The following is a 16499-nucleotide window of genomic DNA, read 5'->3' on the forward strand; positions in this document are numbered from 1 at the left end:
GTGTTTGTAATGGCAAATGTGCATGGCGAGCTGCTGGATGGTGTATACAAGGGGTCTTGCTGTGTTAGGCCTGTCTCAGTCTACTGAGCTAATGAAGTCAAGTGAGGTCCACTGGCTAGGCCCTCTGGAGAATAACACACAGACTTAATCAGCCTGGGCCAGGCACTCCGGCTTGCTAATGAGAGTGTTCACACAGTCCCCAAGTGTACGTTCTGCATGTATGCGTGTGTGTGTGTGTGTGTGTGTGTGTGTGTGTGTGTGTGTGTGTGTGTGTGTGGACAGGTCAGTTCAGTCAGTTATGGTCAAACAGGTAAGTAAAAGAAAGAAAGCTTTTCATATTTCATATTCATTTCACATTTCATCATTCTTTCATATTTTGTGTTTGCCGCAAGATACTTCACTTCAAGCTGTCAGCCTTTAGAGAGTATACAGGAATCAGAGCAAAACTCAATACCTTTTAAGACCTTTTTTTAAAGACTCTTTCCATACATTTTAAGACCTTAAAACCACTTTAGTTTCAACCGGAAAACCTGGCAAGATTTAACTTCCAATATTCACTAAATATTAATGTAAGAAACTAATCCAAAACTAAACCATTATTCATATACTGAATACAAATCTATTTAATCTAGCTAATTCAAAAGGTTGGCACCCATAGAGCTGCAGAAATAATGGTGTTGCCTTGGTTACTGCAGTAAACAAAGCAGCATTATATCAAATCTAGCAGGACTTTATAGATTTCATAAACTACACAGCATCCTGATATTGGCAGATTTAATTCAGGCAAACTTTAGCAAACAACCATACATTGTACAATCAAAAATTATATAAAATCTAATCCCTTGCAAAACAGCCTTTTAATACTTTTTAGGTGTCTTAAATTTCTCTATATAGATTTTATAACTTTTAATACTTTTTAAGACCTGGTGGACGGCCTGCTTTACCTGAAGAACAGCAAAAACACAACCACAGCTTCAATAAAAAATATGATAGATGATGAACAGCCTCCACTGAAGCAACAGGAATCAGTGAGATGATCACCTAGACATGTTGCATAGCATCCTAAAAAATATGAAAATACCAAAATGAAAAAGACATGCATAAATGCATGCAACATAAAAAAATAATATTATAAATGCTAAACAGCCCAGGCTAAACAAGCTGGACAAATTAATCTGATGCAGAAGTTGCATAACATCCATAAAAAAGGCTTAAAATTAAAGCAGCAAAACGTTACTAAAAATTGTGCAAAATTAATTCATTTCCTTTTCGGCTTAGTCCCTTTATTAATCTGGGGTTGCCACAGAGGAATGAACCGCCACCTTATCCAGCATATGTTTTATGCAGCGGATGGCCTTCCAGCTGCAACCCATCACTGGGAAAAATCCATACACACTTATTCACAAATATAAACTTTTTACTTTTTAGGACAATTTAGCTTACCCAATTCACCTATTCCACATGTATTTGGACTTGTAGGGAAAACTGGAGCACCCGGAGGAAACCCATGTGAACATGGAGAGAACATGCAAACTCCACACAGAAATGCCAACTGATCCAGCCGAGGCTCAAACCAGCGACCTTTTTGCAGTAAGGTGATCGTGCTACACGCTGCACCACTGTGACGCCCATATTATGCAATTTTATTATTGCAAATTATTATATTATTCGTTTTTTATATAAAGATAAACAAAAAATAAAATACATTTTTTTAAAAATATTTTAATTATATTATATATAATAATACATAGATTCCTTGACCAGATACAATCATTGAAACAGATACAACTATTGATAGCTTCAAATTTAAAAAATTTACTTATAATATATACTGAATAATCTACATTAGAGAATGCAAATTAGTCAGATGACATGTTTGCATAACATTATGAAATAAATCTAATCTAAATTTCCAAATATATTACTTAAAAAAATAGACATTGAATAAAATATACATTATATTTATAACATACATTTATAACACACAGAAGTCAAAATGATTAGCCCCCCTGAATTATTAGCCCCGTTTATTTTCCCCCAATGTTCTGTTTAACGGAGAGATTTTTTTTTTCTCCAACACATTTCTAAATATTATAGATTTAATAACTTGTTTCTAATAACTGATTTATTTGATCTTTGCCATGATGACAGTTAATATCTGAATTACACTTGAACAAAACAAATAAGACTTTCTGCAGAAGAAAAAAACATTATCAGAAATACTGTGAACATTTTCTTGCTCTGTTAAACATAACTTGGGAAATATTTTAAAAAAAAGGAGGGGGGCTAATAATTCTGAGTTCAACTGTATATAACATTCTGGCAACCTAAATAAGTAAAACACATAAAAACAAACATTAAAATGTTTCTGTGTTATATTGCTTATAGCACAATAGCTTCTAACCTCTAACAGCTACAGTCAGTTACAGCTGCAGATTAAAAAGTATTTAAAAGTTAAAAATACAGATGATATATGCCAAACAGCCTATGTTGATCTGTAATCCCACCGAAAAGCTTTGCTTCCCCTTTCAAAAATGGATCAAAATATGTCCCTTGGCTAGCCTACCCAGACCACGCTCTGCACTCTTTGAAGTCACAAGGGAAGCTCACATAACACTAATAGCCTAGTCGTGCTCCAAATGGCTGAGTCACTTTTTTCCCCCCACTTTTTTTTGCTTCAATACTGTGCTGCCTCGCTACCCAGCAGCTCCCAGACCATGTTGACCTTAAACCTGACAAAAAAAAAAAAAAAAAAAAAAAAAAAAAAAACATCCACACGCGCGCACTTTTCCATTATCAGGCCCTCACCGCAGAGCACTTCCACCCAAACTCCAGGATGTGAGGCCTCGCAAGAAGAAAAAAAAATGCACAAAACAAAACAGCCACCACAACCACTGCTGTCAAACAATTATCTGAAAAAAGACAACACAGGAAAGAAAAAAAAAAGCTGGCGCAAGATTCACTGTACATACTGTACCCTGGGTTGTGGCAGGCGGCCCAGACTGGCGCCTTGCCAAGTCCACAATAAAACAAACAGAGACAGCGTGCACCAGCCGAGAGCAGTGAAGGGGTGTGTGTGTGTGTGTGCGAGTGTGACTGAAATGGTATACCACAATACACACAACATACCTAATACCATTCTTCAGCACCTTCGCTTGAAGAGGAGAGAGCGGAGGAGGTGGAGGGCAAAGCCACTTGCTTGGTGTCACCGTTGTGAGCGCTGATAAAAATCAAACCGCTCAGAACAGGAAGGATAAAAACAGAAAGTTTGCGATGAAAGAACAAAGCGATGCGAGGGAGAAAAAAAAAACGAAACACAAAACAAAACAATCAAAGAGCTGCGCCATGTCTCTGCCTCTCTGCCACTGTCTGTGTCTATAAAAGTGTTTCCACTGAAAAGCTTGAGCATTACACAAGAGTGAAGCTCTCAAGAGCCAGACTGCTACAAACAAAAACCAGGTTAGCGCTGTGTGTCAAGCATCCAGCATATGAACGTTAAAACTGTTTTGTTCTAGGGGTTTTTTTTGTGCTCTGTTTTGATGCACTAAAAATAAGCCGCCTCGCATTGCTCGCTTATTCCGCCTGTTGAGGGAGGCTGTCTGGCGCTGCTCTTTTGGTAGAGATCTTAAGGAATTACGACTGGTTCTTGTGCTGTTTTAAATGCAAAACTGTCATCTTGATTACTGACATTTCTCATTTTCAGCTCAATCTTATAAGAGAAGTAAATAAATGGGGGAAAAACAGAAACTGTTGGTGGCAGAATGCTTAATGAACACAGTCCAAGCACACTCACTTTCTGTATTCTGATCTCTACTGGTTTTTGACAGGATTTGTTTCAGAGACCAGTTCACAAGGGTTTGGGAGGCACTTTAAATCAGATTAAATCTATCAGAGTTTGACTTGTAAAATGAGCTTTAAGTATAACATTATTTTAATTAATTCATGAAGATGAGGAAGGAGGTAAAGATGAAGCAGCAGTTGATTTTGATGATGATGAGAAGAGAAATCAAATGATGACAGTAATGGAAATGAACCGAAAAGCAGAGGAAGCAGCACCAGCAAAATAAGAAAATGAAAAGAAAGAGGAGTTAAGTGTCAAAAAAGTAGCATCAGGACAAACAGTATGGATGCACAACTCTATATATTTGAAAACAAACCAATATATAGACTGATAAATACAAATACTGATAATGCATTTTCTGAGTCAACATGTACAAACAGTCAAACTGCAAATTGTTTTGTCATGCATAGATCATAGACCTCCTTGTGACGCTGCCGTGGAATAGGTCATTCACATATCGCTTCTTTTACGCACACAAGTCCATTATTTCCAAAGGAGGAGCATGGATTGAGTGCACATATTAAAAGTGGCACGCAGCAAGCACGTACTGTATATGCCAAGCACACCCAGCTAAAAACATTTCTTTTCAGACAAACTTTAAATGCAACTTTTTAGAAAGCCGCACAACCAGTAACATAACAAGAACTGACCAATCAGCTTCATATTTTGTATGGAATATCCACAATTCGGTTACCTCAGACAAACACAAGACACCCGAACATCAAGTGCTTTTAATTCTCTCCATACACAAAACTTTTATCGGAACTGCAGCAATGTTTTGTTAGGTTGTTATCCTCTAAAAAAAAACAGTTGATGGTCACTGAGCAACGACAAAGCAGCGTATGCAAAGCACGTTGAAAATGCTGAAATAAGTGACGCACCCAAGCTTTCCACTCGCTTCTAGGTACAATATATGACTGACTTACAAATTACCTGGTTCTGCCATACATCAGCCACAGATGTTGGCTTTTTCTAGCATCAAGTCCTCCTATGCTGAACTCCCTGTATCATCCCTGTATATGCAGGGTATTCAGTCCCCTGTTCTCACGGTGTATTTAGGCGTGCTTCATTATGATTGGTTCAAATACCATATTGCGGGAAAATTGTGCTATAAGGCGATTTAGAAATTGTGCATTTCCAAATCACGATTTCGTTACAATTTCAACTAATCACACAGCCCTAATTATTAGCACTGCATTTTTGGTGTTAACTCCGGGGTCTTAAGTAGGCATGGGTCGATAACTGTTTTCAAGGTATACCGGGATTTGGAAAAGTCAAGGTTTTAAAAACATCAAAATTTTCTGCAATACCGTTCTTAAAGTGTGTGTACTATTTTTTTTTTATTTTTTTTATATATATATATTTTTTAGGACAACCGTATCTCCGGTAGAAAAGATACTTGGCCTAAAATGTTTACTGAAATGTTTGCCTTATGCTGCTGGATGCTCCATAGTTAGCCAAATCAGAAATTGAGCAGCAAGGTTTACAATAACATTTTGAAATGAAACAAGTGTGGTGCAAATAGCAGCAAGTGAGAGGTTGAGTTGAGTAAAAACTTCAAAAGAAAGAAATGTCAAAAGAAAAGCTGTAAATATGCAACGTTAACTCCAGGGTTTAGGAATGTACAGTGTAAAACGCCTGTTAACGAATACCCAGGACTATTCATTAACCCCAGATATAGTATGAGCAGTGTAAAACATGATTGCAGATAACCCATAATTCTGTTTATCAGGGGTTTAGGTTAACAATTTCAAGAGTGACCCGAGTCCGCATTCTGACCTAAGGACAGTTTGAACGCGAAGCAACACTCTTAAACACTTGAGCCGCAGAGACCAAATTTCAGCCTACAGTAAACTCCTGCAGTAATCCAGAGAGGGTGAAGTGTTAGGCCTCGCAAACACCAACAACACACCAAATGGCACTCAGTTCGTCTGTTTAGAGAGTCGGTGGCTTTACAAAGGACTTTTTGAAGCGTTCTCTAGTCCACAGTCTCATGCAACCCAGCTTCTGAGCACAGGATTATCCGCAGTCATATTATCCAAACTGCACAAGCCAGTCTCCCATAAGGATTTCTGGATTACTATAATGACACGGAACATACTTTCGCACGAGTACAGGCGTCTCTGCGGGTCAGTGCAGAATACCAAACAGAGGTATTCATCGGAGTTCAGCCTCGGCCTCTTTGTCTCATTGCAGAACAGCTCTCATAAATGTCACCGTGCAGTACATGCTCCGTGGGCTGCCATTATGAGCGCACGAGTACTACAATATCTCCACAGAGTCTGTTATTGAACATGCATCTTGGGATTTGAACAGCCTCTAAAATAAACATTAGATATTTCCTTAGAGCAGCGTCTGCCATGCTGAGCCGTGCATGAATTGAATTGGGCGGCCCAGCGTGAGATGTCACTCATCTCTCCACTCCGTGTTTTTTAAACGTCCCTGTAAAAAGTCAATCTCATCTCACTATATGAAGATATTGACGTGGAAATATTCCACCGGTGCGAGGTTAAGAGTCGAAAAGGTTTGGTGGTTTAATCTGCTAGTTTTTTCTTTTTTTAACTAATCTAATCTAATCTAAACCCCTAATTACTGTGGAATCAATTACCTCGGCACAGCACTCGCTCTTAATTATCATAAACCCAAGTGTGCTCCACAGGGGGGCCAAAAGTCTACAAAATTTGACCATTGTGCATGTTTGGTGTGCGGTAAGGACTTTGACTTCACTGGCCTGTGAATTTGGCAGTCGCAGAGGGAGGTAAAGGGAGATTCCTGCTGGCCTGTACTGGAAACCCACTGCTTTTATAGACTCCATATAAACCAGATTCACTACAGACCACGAAAGTGCGCTTCTCTATTAAAGAAAACACTCCTCTCACCATAAAAACATGCACTGACAACATCCAGAAATAAACTGGAAACATATAAAGACATCCCTCAATTCACCATGCAGAGTAAATCGACATACATCACTTCAAAAAACAAATTTCGCCCAAACCTACAAAACAAGGATCCACATTAGTGATGTTACCTGAGTGAGACAGCAAGTGCATCCTTAGGCGCAGACTGTCTAGGAAGCGTTTGCCACATAGCTCGCATCCGTAGGTCTTCATTCCACTGTGTAGCTTCCTGCAGGGAGAAACAGGACAAAATAACATCAGCCAACACCGTTTATGTCAGATGCACAAAAAAAACAGGCTTTCGGAGCACCTGGGTATACTACAGGATTCGATTAGCGAGCTAAATGGCAAAGACTGAATAGCATAATTTTACTCCCAACCACATAAGCTCTCCCACTTCTCCCACAATGGATAAGACAGTTGGTATTAGAACTGGAGTCCTTGTTTTTTCTGGAAAAACTAATATACGAGATGTGTGAAAGTGCTGTTCATCTATGATGAGTGAAAATACACCATCGTTTTCAACCACTTGTAGCTAAACTTGCTCGTCTCTCTGTCATTAAACACCTCAGGTAACATTATTCTCATGTTACTCAATTACAATCAACTTTAGCCTGTCACTAGTCATCTTGAAATGCCTGAAAGCCAAAAATTACCAATGGCACACAAGCTTTTAAAGTCCTATTGTTCATTCATTCAATTCCCTAAGCAGAGATGAAGGAGCCCTTTATCTAAACAGGAACATATAGATGGCCATGAGCCCACAGATAAGACTGACTTTAATGGCTGGATTTGGCTGCAGGGTCCATTTCAAACAAGGGGTCAACTTTTCATGAGGCTAAAAGCGAAACATTTGTTCTCTTGAATTATAACATCTCTGAGTATCAAGGAAAGATTGACCCAACAGAAGGGAGTCACAGCGAAGCATGTGCCCAGACTGAATTTTGAGTCAAGTGGACTTTCAAAGCAATTTGATAAATTAAACTGCACAATTAATCTAAGTATATAGTGTGGAACAAATCACATCTAAATTGGCTCTCCAATCAAACTGCACCTTCTGCAGAGTATTTGAGTTAAACTCAACCTCATGCTGCGCAATAGAAGGAATTATATACAGAAATTGCTCAAAATGAAAAATTTTGCAGAAAACTCTATATTTTGAGGGTGAAAACTTTTACAACTATTACTATTTCAATCTTGATTTTAATCTTTCTGAGCATGATTGTCAAAAACTAAATGGAAAGATATCAGATATCATAATAAAACCATAACTGCAGAAAACTATTGAACATCATCTAACTAACATTTATGCATTTTCTAAATGTTTTATCCAAAACAACATCCATTTTATTGGGTATACGTTTAATTAGTTCTTGTCTTCTCTGAAAATCAAACTCACGACTTGATATTTCAAGCATCATGCTGTAATATTAGTGATCTAGGATACAGGAAGGAAAAAACAAGTTTTATCAAATTACCCTTTTATAATGGTTTTGGCAGTAAATCACTACTTGGATAAATATCAAAAGATAAGATGTAAAAAATATATTGCCAGGGCTTTTTTGATCACCAGCCACTGTGTTTGTATTCTAATAGTTAGCCACTAGTTTTCCAATGTTACTAGCCACTTGCCCTTTTCACTAGCCACAAATTGTTGTTGGGAAAATGTTTTAATGCATAAATTTGACTTTGGCATTCTAAAAATACTCGATTTCAATTTTGTGTTAAGTCCAGATACCTCCTCGTTCAACTTTTTTTGTGTGTTGTGTATGATCTTGCTCAATGTGCATAGTTAATGTGCAATGGGTTGTGCTTTCATAGTGTCGCATTACAATTAGTTTTATTTCTCATGGCTTTTTTTTTTCTCTCTGGCCACACCAAACTTATTTTTTCCTTGCCACAAATTTTAAATAATGTGTCAAAGCAAGCAAAATCTAGCTATACATACACTTTATTCAACATAAAAAAACAATTGATATTTAAAAGAATTAGTCATGTATCTAAAACTATGCACAGTGGTCTGTCCTGGCTACAGGTCCCAGATCACGAGTTATCAATATTTAAATAGAGAGTTAATATTTTATTAAAGCAATGTTTTTGTAAAGGGTGATAATTAGACCATTACCAAAAGTTACTGTTGGCAAAAGAAAGCAGGTGAAAAACACTGTGTGCAATAATGAAAGTATAATCACGTGTTTATGGTTAATGTTAGACCCATTAATAATCTGTTAAAAGAAAGGTTAAAGGGAAAGCAGCAACCTTCTGCTTAGAAAGAATCTTGAGCTCTCGAAAATAGTAAGACTGTGGGTGCACAAGCATGGCATTTTTTCCTGTCTATTTCAAAGAGAACCAGTTGCATTTTAGGCACAGTTGCTTTACAAAGGGAAACGAGCGTGGAAGCTTTTAAAACACTCGTGCACATCACATCACCTGTGCGCACAACACTACACACCTCGTCAGCAAACGAAGAAAGCCTGCGTCTCACTGTGGGCATGATCCACTCATTCATTATTGTTCATTCATTATCACCTGCTTTTTTTGCTTGTGTAAACAGTCAGGCTGCATATCAATTCAAAGATCACATTTGCACACATATTGACAAACGGTCTAATCTTTAGTGACAAGCCAGCAATAGCAATTTAATAATCATTCTCAACCAGCCAAAGTGGCTAGTGAGAGCGGCTGTCCAACACGCCACAGGTAAAATCTACCTGCATTTGGCGGATTGGCAGGTGTTAATGTCAAGCCCTTTATACTATATCCACTGATAACATTTTTGGTCATCACCAAGCCAAACTGAAATATCTAATTGTAAAAATAAATTAAGAATATTTATAAGAAATGATTAAGTACTTCAACTCTTTGTGTATATCTCATTATGCTAAGATCCTAAAACAACTCTGTATTGGCACATGGTGCCGCACAAGTACAGGAAGAGACAATGATGTCCTTTTGTCTCACTGTCCCCCCCTGGATTAAGCCTTAAACCCGGTGCAGACTTTGCAATGTTTTAGTGTATTTACCATTTCAACCATTAGCATTCTGTTTTGGCACTTAACCCATGTGTGGCTTTGAATCGACGAGTGAATGCACATGTGTGACTTTCTCAGGCTTGACAACAAAAGATCCCGAGCATCTGCATCTTTTCAACGCACTAATCCTTAGATGCATCACATCCGATTACTAATAAGCTATTAGAAAAAAAAAAAAAGTCACCACTGGTGAATTAAACTCAGGCTGGTCAAAGCCACCCATTGAGAGTACGAAACCCGGTCATGGCAGGTAAGTTGTTTCATGGGTTGCAGTGGTGCGACTGCCGCTCAAAGTATGAGGTTCATAAGAATGCTGCGAGAACACTGGCAACTTGCTGTGAGTGGTGAACTGAATTGGTTTTTATAAGCATGCTTACAGCATTTGGTAATTGTTTCCAGAGTGGTAATTAGCTCATTGTTTGCACTTTGGTGCCAAATGTATACATCTTTAATGAGTTACAAAGACGTGTGCTTTCTTCACTTTCCATTCATACTACATAGATAAAACACCGCAAAACACACCTAAGGACAGTTTTTGTTTGTTTCTTTAAACAGTGTCATTTTGCAAGTGAAATCCATAAGCAGTAGTACAATTGATTCAATGGTTGATTCTTCCATAAGGACACACTAACCAAAAACTATTTTTATCGAACAACTCCTCTGGTTTCTGTTTGAAGTTGTGAGAATCAGCATCACATGCTGGGTCGTAATGATTTTAGCTTTTATTCTCTGTTCTTATAAACAAGAATTGGCAGAACATGGAAATAGTGGCTAGAATTATGAAGCAAGGAAGTGTGGTTTAACCTCAACGAGAGAAGAACAGCAACAACAAAAAAGCACTGATGGAAAACCATTTGGGGTTGAGAAACGCAAAAGAGAGACTCCAAAAAATAAACAAAAGAGGGGGGGTGAGAGAAAACTTGCAATGCATCCAAAATCCTGATGGCTGTCTTCTAGATGGGGATTGTGGAGACCCAACAAACAAAGAGAAGAATGAAGCAGCAAAGCCCTTTGGCAAGCTGCAAGTAATTAAAAAGGCCTGTAAACGCCTTCCAGGATAAAGGGCACTTCAAAAGACAGGCGGGCGAGTGAGCGCGCGAGGGGGAGCTGGGAAAAGCCAGGGGTCTGTGCACCTTTGGGATCTGGGCTAATGCGGCACAATACAGAGATACTGTAGGGGGAACACTCAAAGGCCTTTGTGTGCCTTCAATCTAGGCATTGTCCCTCTCCTGAGGTCTGAGGAGAGCGCGCTTCCCCTGATTAGAGACTGACAGAGAGCGCACACTGTCGGACTGACCCTGCAAGCCCTGAGGGTACATTTCGGAGCCGAGAAAAGACAGAACGGCTACATCAGGCAGGACGGGTCTACTTTCACTACATATTGAGATGTTGAATTAAAAACTTAATCTAAACTCTTCAAAGTTTTTAAATGTTCTGTGTTAATGATTTACACTGTATTTGCAACACTATATCTACAATTTAGTATGATTGGCTCATCCCCAAAGACAGTTGGGTTTAGGGGTGGGCTTTGGTGCCATGCCTCCTTTTAAAAATGATACATTTTCGTATGACTGAACTCGTACGAATTCGTATGAATTAGCCACTAAATAGACAAAATGTAAAACAGTAACGTTTCCTCGTGAGATCCAGCAGGTATTCGATGAATCTCAATCTATCATGTTGGAAATGTAATTATACATGCTTGTTTATAGTTTTAAAAGTTACTCAAAGCATTATTTTTTATTTAACGCACTAAAATAAATGCATTTATTAACATTTAGATTAGCACAATATTAAATGTTGTTGTATATATAAAAATAAACAAAAAATAAGTCAAATATAAAATGACAAAAATTATCAAATAAATAAAATACAAAATAAAAATCTTTGAAATATAATTGTTATAATAAATAAACTTAAATAATTTAATTCAAAGAAACGAAGTATATTATAATTACAGTAATATGAAAGTTAATGAAGACTTAGTTTTTAACTTCGCTGAAGCAGTAAGAGGTTTACATGCAATACCACGGTTTGCTTAAAAGCAGAGGGAGGTCATTAGTTTTATCTGTGCTCTACTTTTACAGGTACTTGGAAAGTGAGGGCGACCCTGGATGTTACTTGCTCAAACCTGTGTCCAGCGTGGAGCGCGGCAGCAGTCCTATCGTAAAGGCAAAGTCACAGAGCACCTGCCCTTGCAATTACTACAAATTCTATTTTTTGGACAACCAGAAGTAAACCCTCTGTAGATTTTATGGGACATATATGCCCCTGCACCCCACCTCTTCAACACACACACACCTTGTATGTGTGAACTACGGCAGTTCCTTTTCCCCCCAGGCCTCTCCAACCAGCTGTGCTCTGGCTTTGCCACAAAAAACTGTAGATGGTGTGTGTGTGAAAGCAGAAGAGAAAAGGGAGGGGTGGCACTCGGTGTGCCTCAAACAGACTGACTGTAGTCATTAAGGAAGCAGGCATAAAACTCTCAAGCCATTTACTCAGTTAATAAGCGACTTTGTCTAACAGTCAGTTTTGACAACGGCAATAAATTTTAAATTTATGTCAACAAAACATATGCTGAACACCTCATTTCAATGCCGGAGTGGCGTGCTGGCTCGTAAATCAGCCCTGTGTTTGAAACCGGAGTAGATTACGGGCCTGTGTTATTGAGCTGTTAGATCCCGGCCCATATAAAGCTGAACTTTCTCACTCCTGACTGGACCCCGGGTCGTACATCATAGCCAGTAGTTTCCCCATGTCAGCGTGGCTCATTCACAGCCCCCCCAGCAGACTGGAAAGATGAAAAATACTGCCTATGAAAGGCATGCAAGTAGGTGAAATATTTGCATATTTGCAAGGCTGACTAGGTGCATGCCTGAAATGACTTGAGTGCCATCACTTATGCTGTTGCCAACCTTACAGGTAGAGAGTGAAGGATGGTGGTAATCAAATGGTTTTAATGATTGTTGAATTCCATTGTAAGAAGGAAGAAAAAAACTGTTTTATACTTTGTTCTCCACAGAAATAGGCAAGTCAAACAGGTTTGGAATGACATGAGATGAGTAAATGTATACCAAACATGACAGTTTTTGGGCTCATCTGAACCTCAGACAGATTTCTTAAAGGATGTTTTTGTATTTAAAACTGGCTAATAACAGCACAATGGAAGGAAGCAAGATTTAAGTGTCTCATGACAGATGACACCTCAAAACAAAACTTATAGTTGGACTTTTTTTTTTTTAATTCAGTGTCACAATAAATCCACAACAATGTTTATGGCCGCAGCAGCAGTGCTTAAAAGGGGAATAATTAAGAAAACGTAACTTTTCTGAGAGAGTTTAACAGCTAAAGCATATCACTGTGTCATCAAGCTAAGCAGATTGCTGCTGATAATACTCCCCAAAAGGATAGAATAGATTAGTATTGACAATAAGCTTGATCATAAAAAGAAAACAGTTATGCTAATATGTTGACAATATGGTAAATACAAAGTTCTGCCAAGAAACTCTATTGGGCACACAGGTTAATAGTAGGAAAGGATTGGATATCACCCAAGTCATTAACTACATAGTGTTTTTACACTCAGTAGCCAATGAGCTTGCTCCTCAACATTTAAGCTCAGCCCCACTTATGTATAGATCTGCAACAGGGTAACATGTTATGATTGTAACAGCGTGTTATGTTCTCAGACAGCATATCTGCAAAAATACTGGCAGAAGAAAGTCTCTGTATTTGCTCTGCATAAACAATCAAAACAGCAGCAGTGTAGCAGATCTATGCCGCCAAGACCAAAACCCATAAATATTGCCATACATATTATTACAGCAAGTTTATTCCATTTAGTCTATTGGCTATTGTTACGCTCTTCTAGCGCTAAACTTTTAGAATTTCACTCTGTAAATCTGATGTGATCTGGCAGCACCTCTTTTAGTCACTATGCTCCAAAAAGTTGGAATTGTCTCCCAAATGAAGTGAAAGAATCCCCCAGCATTCATGTTTTAATAAGCGTGTTCAGACACACCTTTTTATCTTTGCTATACAAATAAAAAGTATTATTAATATTATTAAGTCTTATGAAAGAAATAATCCATGGCCGTTTGACCCTCCAACACAATAGGTGGCAGTATTGCCCCCATAATAAATGATAAGATGAAAAAAAAAAAACAATTCTGACTAATAAAGTAATGCTAGAACAGCATTAGCAATAGACACATTTTTTATTTGGATTCCAGGGCTGTAGAAATGTAAAAGAAGTCAACAGTAAGTTGTATCTCTCCCTGTTTCCATACAATTCATATTTTAAGCATGAGATACAAAGATAAAAAGGTAGATCTGTACACCATTTCATTCATTGACTGGGCATGATCTACCTACTTTGGTTTTCAGAAATCAATGAATCAATTATTTGCTTATTACCCTACTAATCACTATGCAATGTAGTGCATCCAAGTTTACAACACTCATAAAAGAATACCCAAAATGTGTCCAGATGACTTGCTTCCGTAAGTTTTCTGATGTTGTTTTTATTTCATAAATCCTGAGTGGTAAAATATCTGACGCAACTGAAGCTGGTAGGTCACACATGGCATATGCAGTACATATCCAAATTTACGTTTTTACTACATAAAATAGTTTTAGCAGTCGCTAAGTATTTAAATATTTAAGCTCTTACATAGGTGAAAAAAGTTGAACTTATCAACTACAATAGCCTATTCAGACAACACAACACAAGCATCTAAACACCCCTCAAACTCCTTTCAAATTCTAAGCATATTTGACAAAGGGTGCTGATCCGATGCTAAATGCTACACCTGTCAAACCAAACCATGCTTCACTATGCTCAATCTACTGTAGTTTAACCCGTTTCATCAGGTCAGGCAGATGAAAAACCCTAGGATGAAAAAGGACAAGGTGGAGTACCACTAGGCTCGTGAGCAGCATGGCGGAAGAGCATGTGATGGCAGCAAGGTAGGCTATTTGTGCTAAGCTAAAGAGATGCTAATGCACAGGAAATGATGGGAGAGTGAAGGGCTGTTCCTGGGAACAGAAAAGCTGGCCCGTGCAGCCAACCATGCCCCTCATTCATCTGCTTTTAGAAGGTCCCACTCGATCCCTAAAAGGCATGCCGGCCCATGTGCACACTCAGATTAAGGTATTTGTCAAAGGGGGCCAACAATGCACAAGAGAGGGAGAGAGAAAGTGGGGTGGGGGGCCAATCTGTCAATCCAATGCTGCACTTGAGCTTAATAGAGATTTCAGCGAGGTGTTGACACTACGCTGCCACAACATTACCATAATGATGATTAATGTTAATTGACTTTTCAAAAGATCCTCTTTAGAAAATGACAGTTGACTGACCTCTGTTATAAGGACTTTTATTACTACAATGCTTAAATGTCAACAGAGAAACATAAATGTCTTATGTTTGGATGTGAGAGTGATACATTTTTGAATATATGAAAAATAAGGAGCGAATTAAAAAGTCACATAATAATCCAAATCTATATACTGTATAAAGCCTATTTTTAATGTATTTTAAGCAACATGGTATAAGAATACTTGTTCATTTTATTTCAAGAAACTGCAATAAAATTCTGTATAATGCTACAAAACATTTATATTTCACAGGGTTTTTGCAGGTTTAACTGAGTTTAAGACATTTTTAAGACCAGTATGAATTAAATTTTAGACTTAAACAGGGCAAAATGCTAAAGATTTTCACCTGCTCTATCAAAAATTATTCAAATTTAATAAATTTAATACACAGTAATAATAATTTAGTTTCTTGCTTTTCAATAATAATTTTTAAAGTTTATTTATTTTCTAAAATATCCATTCAAACCCCTATAACCCCTACCAAGAACAGAACAAAACAATAGCTGTCAACCACTTCAGTCTACAATAATAATAATAAAACAGAGTGGGAAAAAACAAAACAGGAAAATTAAAACTTAAAAAAAAAATGGTTTATGACCTACAACACAATATTTTCGTAGATTAAGGACTTTTGAGGTCTAAGATTTAGCTTTTGAGATTTAAGACATTAAGACCCCGTGGATACCCTGTTTTAGATAATTAATTAAAATTTATAATAATTGAATAATTGAAAAAAAACAACAATTGTTATTTGAATAACAAAATAAGCATCTTAAATTGCTTTCTTAAGGGTCATGTGAAAGAACTGCTGTGTAAAATCTAGCGGTCACCACAGAAACTAAAAATGTTTGTTTTAAAATCAGAATATTGTCTTTTTACCTTTGTTAAAGAAATATATGTAATCCTGGAAAGTATAAAAAAAGAAAGAGCCTTTTACTTTCTTGTCTCTTACATTTTTATTTACAATTTTGTAAACGTTATGATAAGATACAATTATTTTAGAATCAGGAACCTGAGGGAAAAAAAAAAAAAAAAAAAAAAAAAATATATATATATATATATATATATATATATATATATATATATATATATATATATATATATATATATAGCGAAAAAATGCTTTTAAAGTTGTCAAAATTAAGTTTATAGCAATGCATATTACTAATCATAAATTGAGTTGATCCACTAACAAATTATCTTCATGGAACATGATCTATGCATAAAAAAAAATAAAAATGAATAATTTTGATAAAAATAAAAATAAAATATTAATTCAGCTTTTCTACGATTCAGCAAATTATATTTTTTATAAGAAGCATAAAGGCAGTCGCACAAGTCTTCACATTG

The 16499-nt window shown here is 37.2% G+C and overlaps 1 protein-coding gene across 7 annotated transcripts in view; it reads right to left on the reverse strand.

The window, feature by feature from the left end:
- The window catches only part of zbtb16a (zinc finger and BTB domain containing 16a), a 148041-nt gene that overhangs the window by 76545 nt on the left and 54997 nt on the right, over positions 1-16499 (reverse strand). For all 7 annotated transcript variants that reach the window (XR_012396460.1, XR_012396459.1, XR_012396461.1 and 4 more), the window contains 1 exon segment: positions 6873-6970. Coding sequence is in view for 4 of the 7 variants with exons in the window: in XM_009295291.5 (XP_009293566.1) it covers positions 6873-6970 (98 nt within the window). In the remaining 3 variants the exon portion in view is untranslated.

The sequence above is a fragment of the Danio rerio genome, chromosome 21 (genome assembly GCF_049306965.1).
Source record: "Danio rerio strain Tuebingen ecotype United States chromosome 21, GRCz12tu, whole genome shotgun sequence".
Lineage (NCBI taxonomy): Eukaryota > Metazoa > Chordata > Actinopteri > Cypriniformes > Danionidae > Danio > Danio rerio.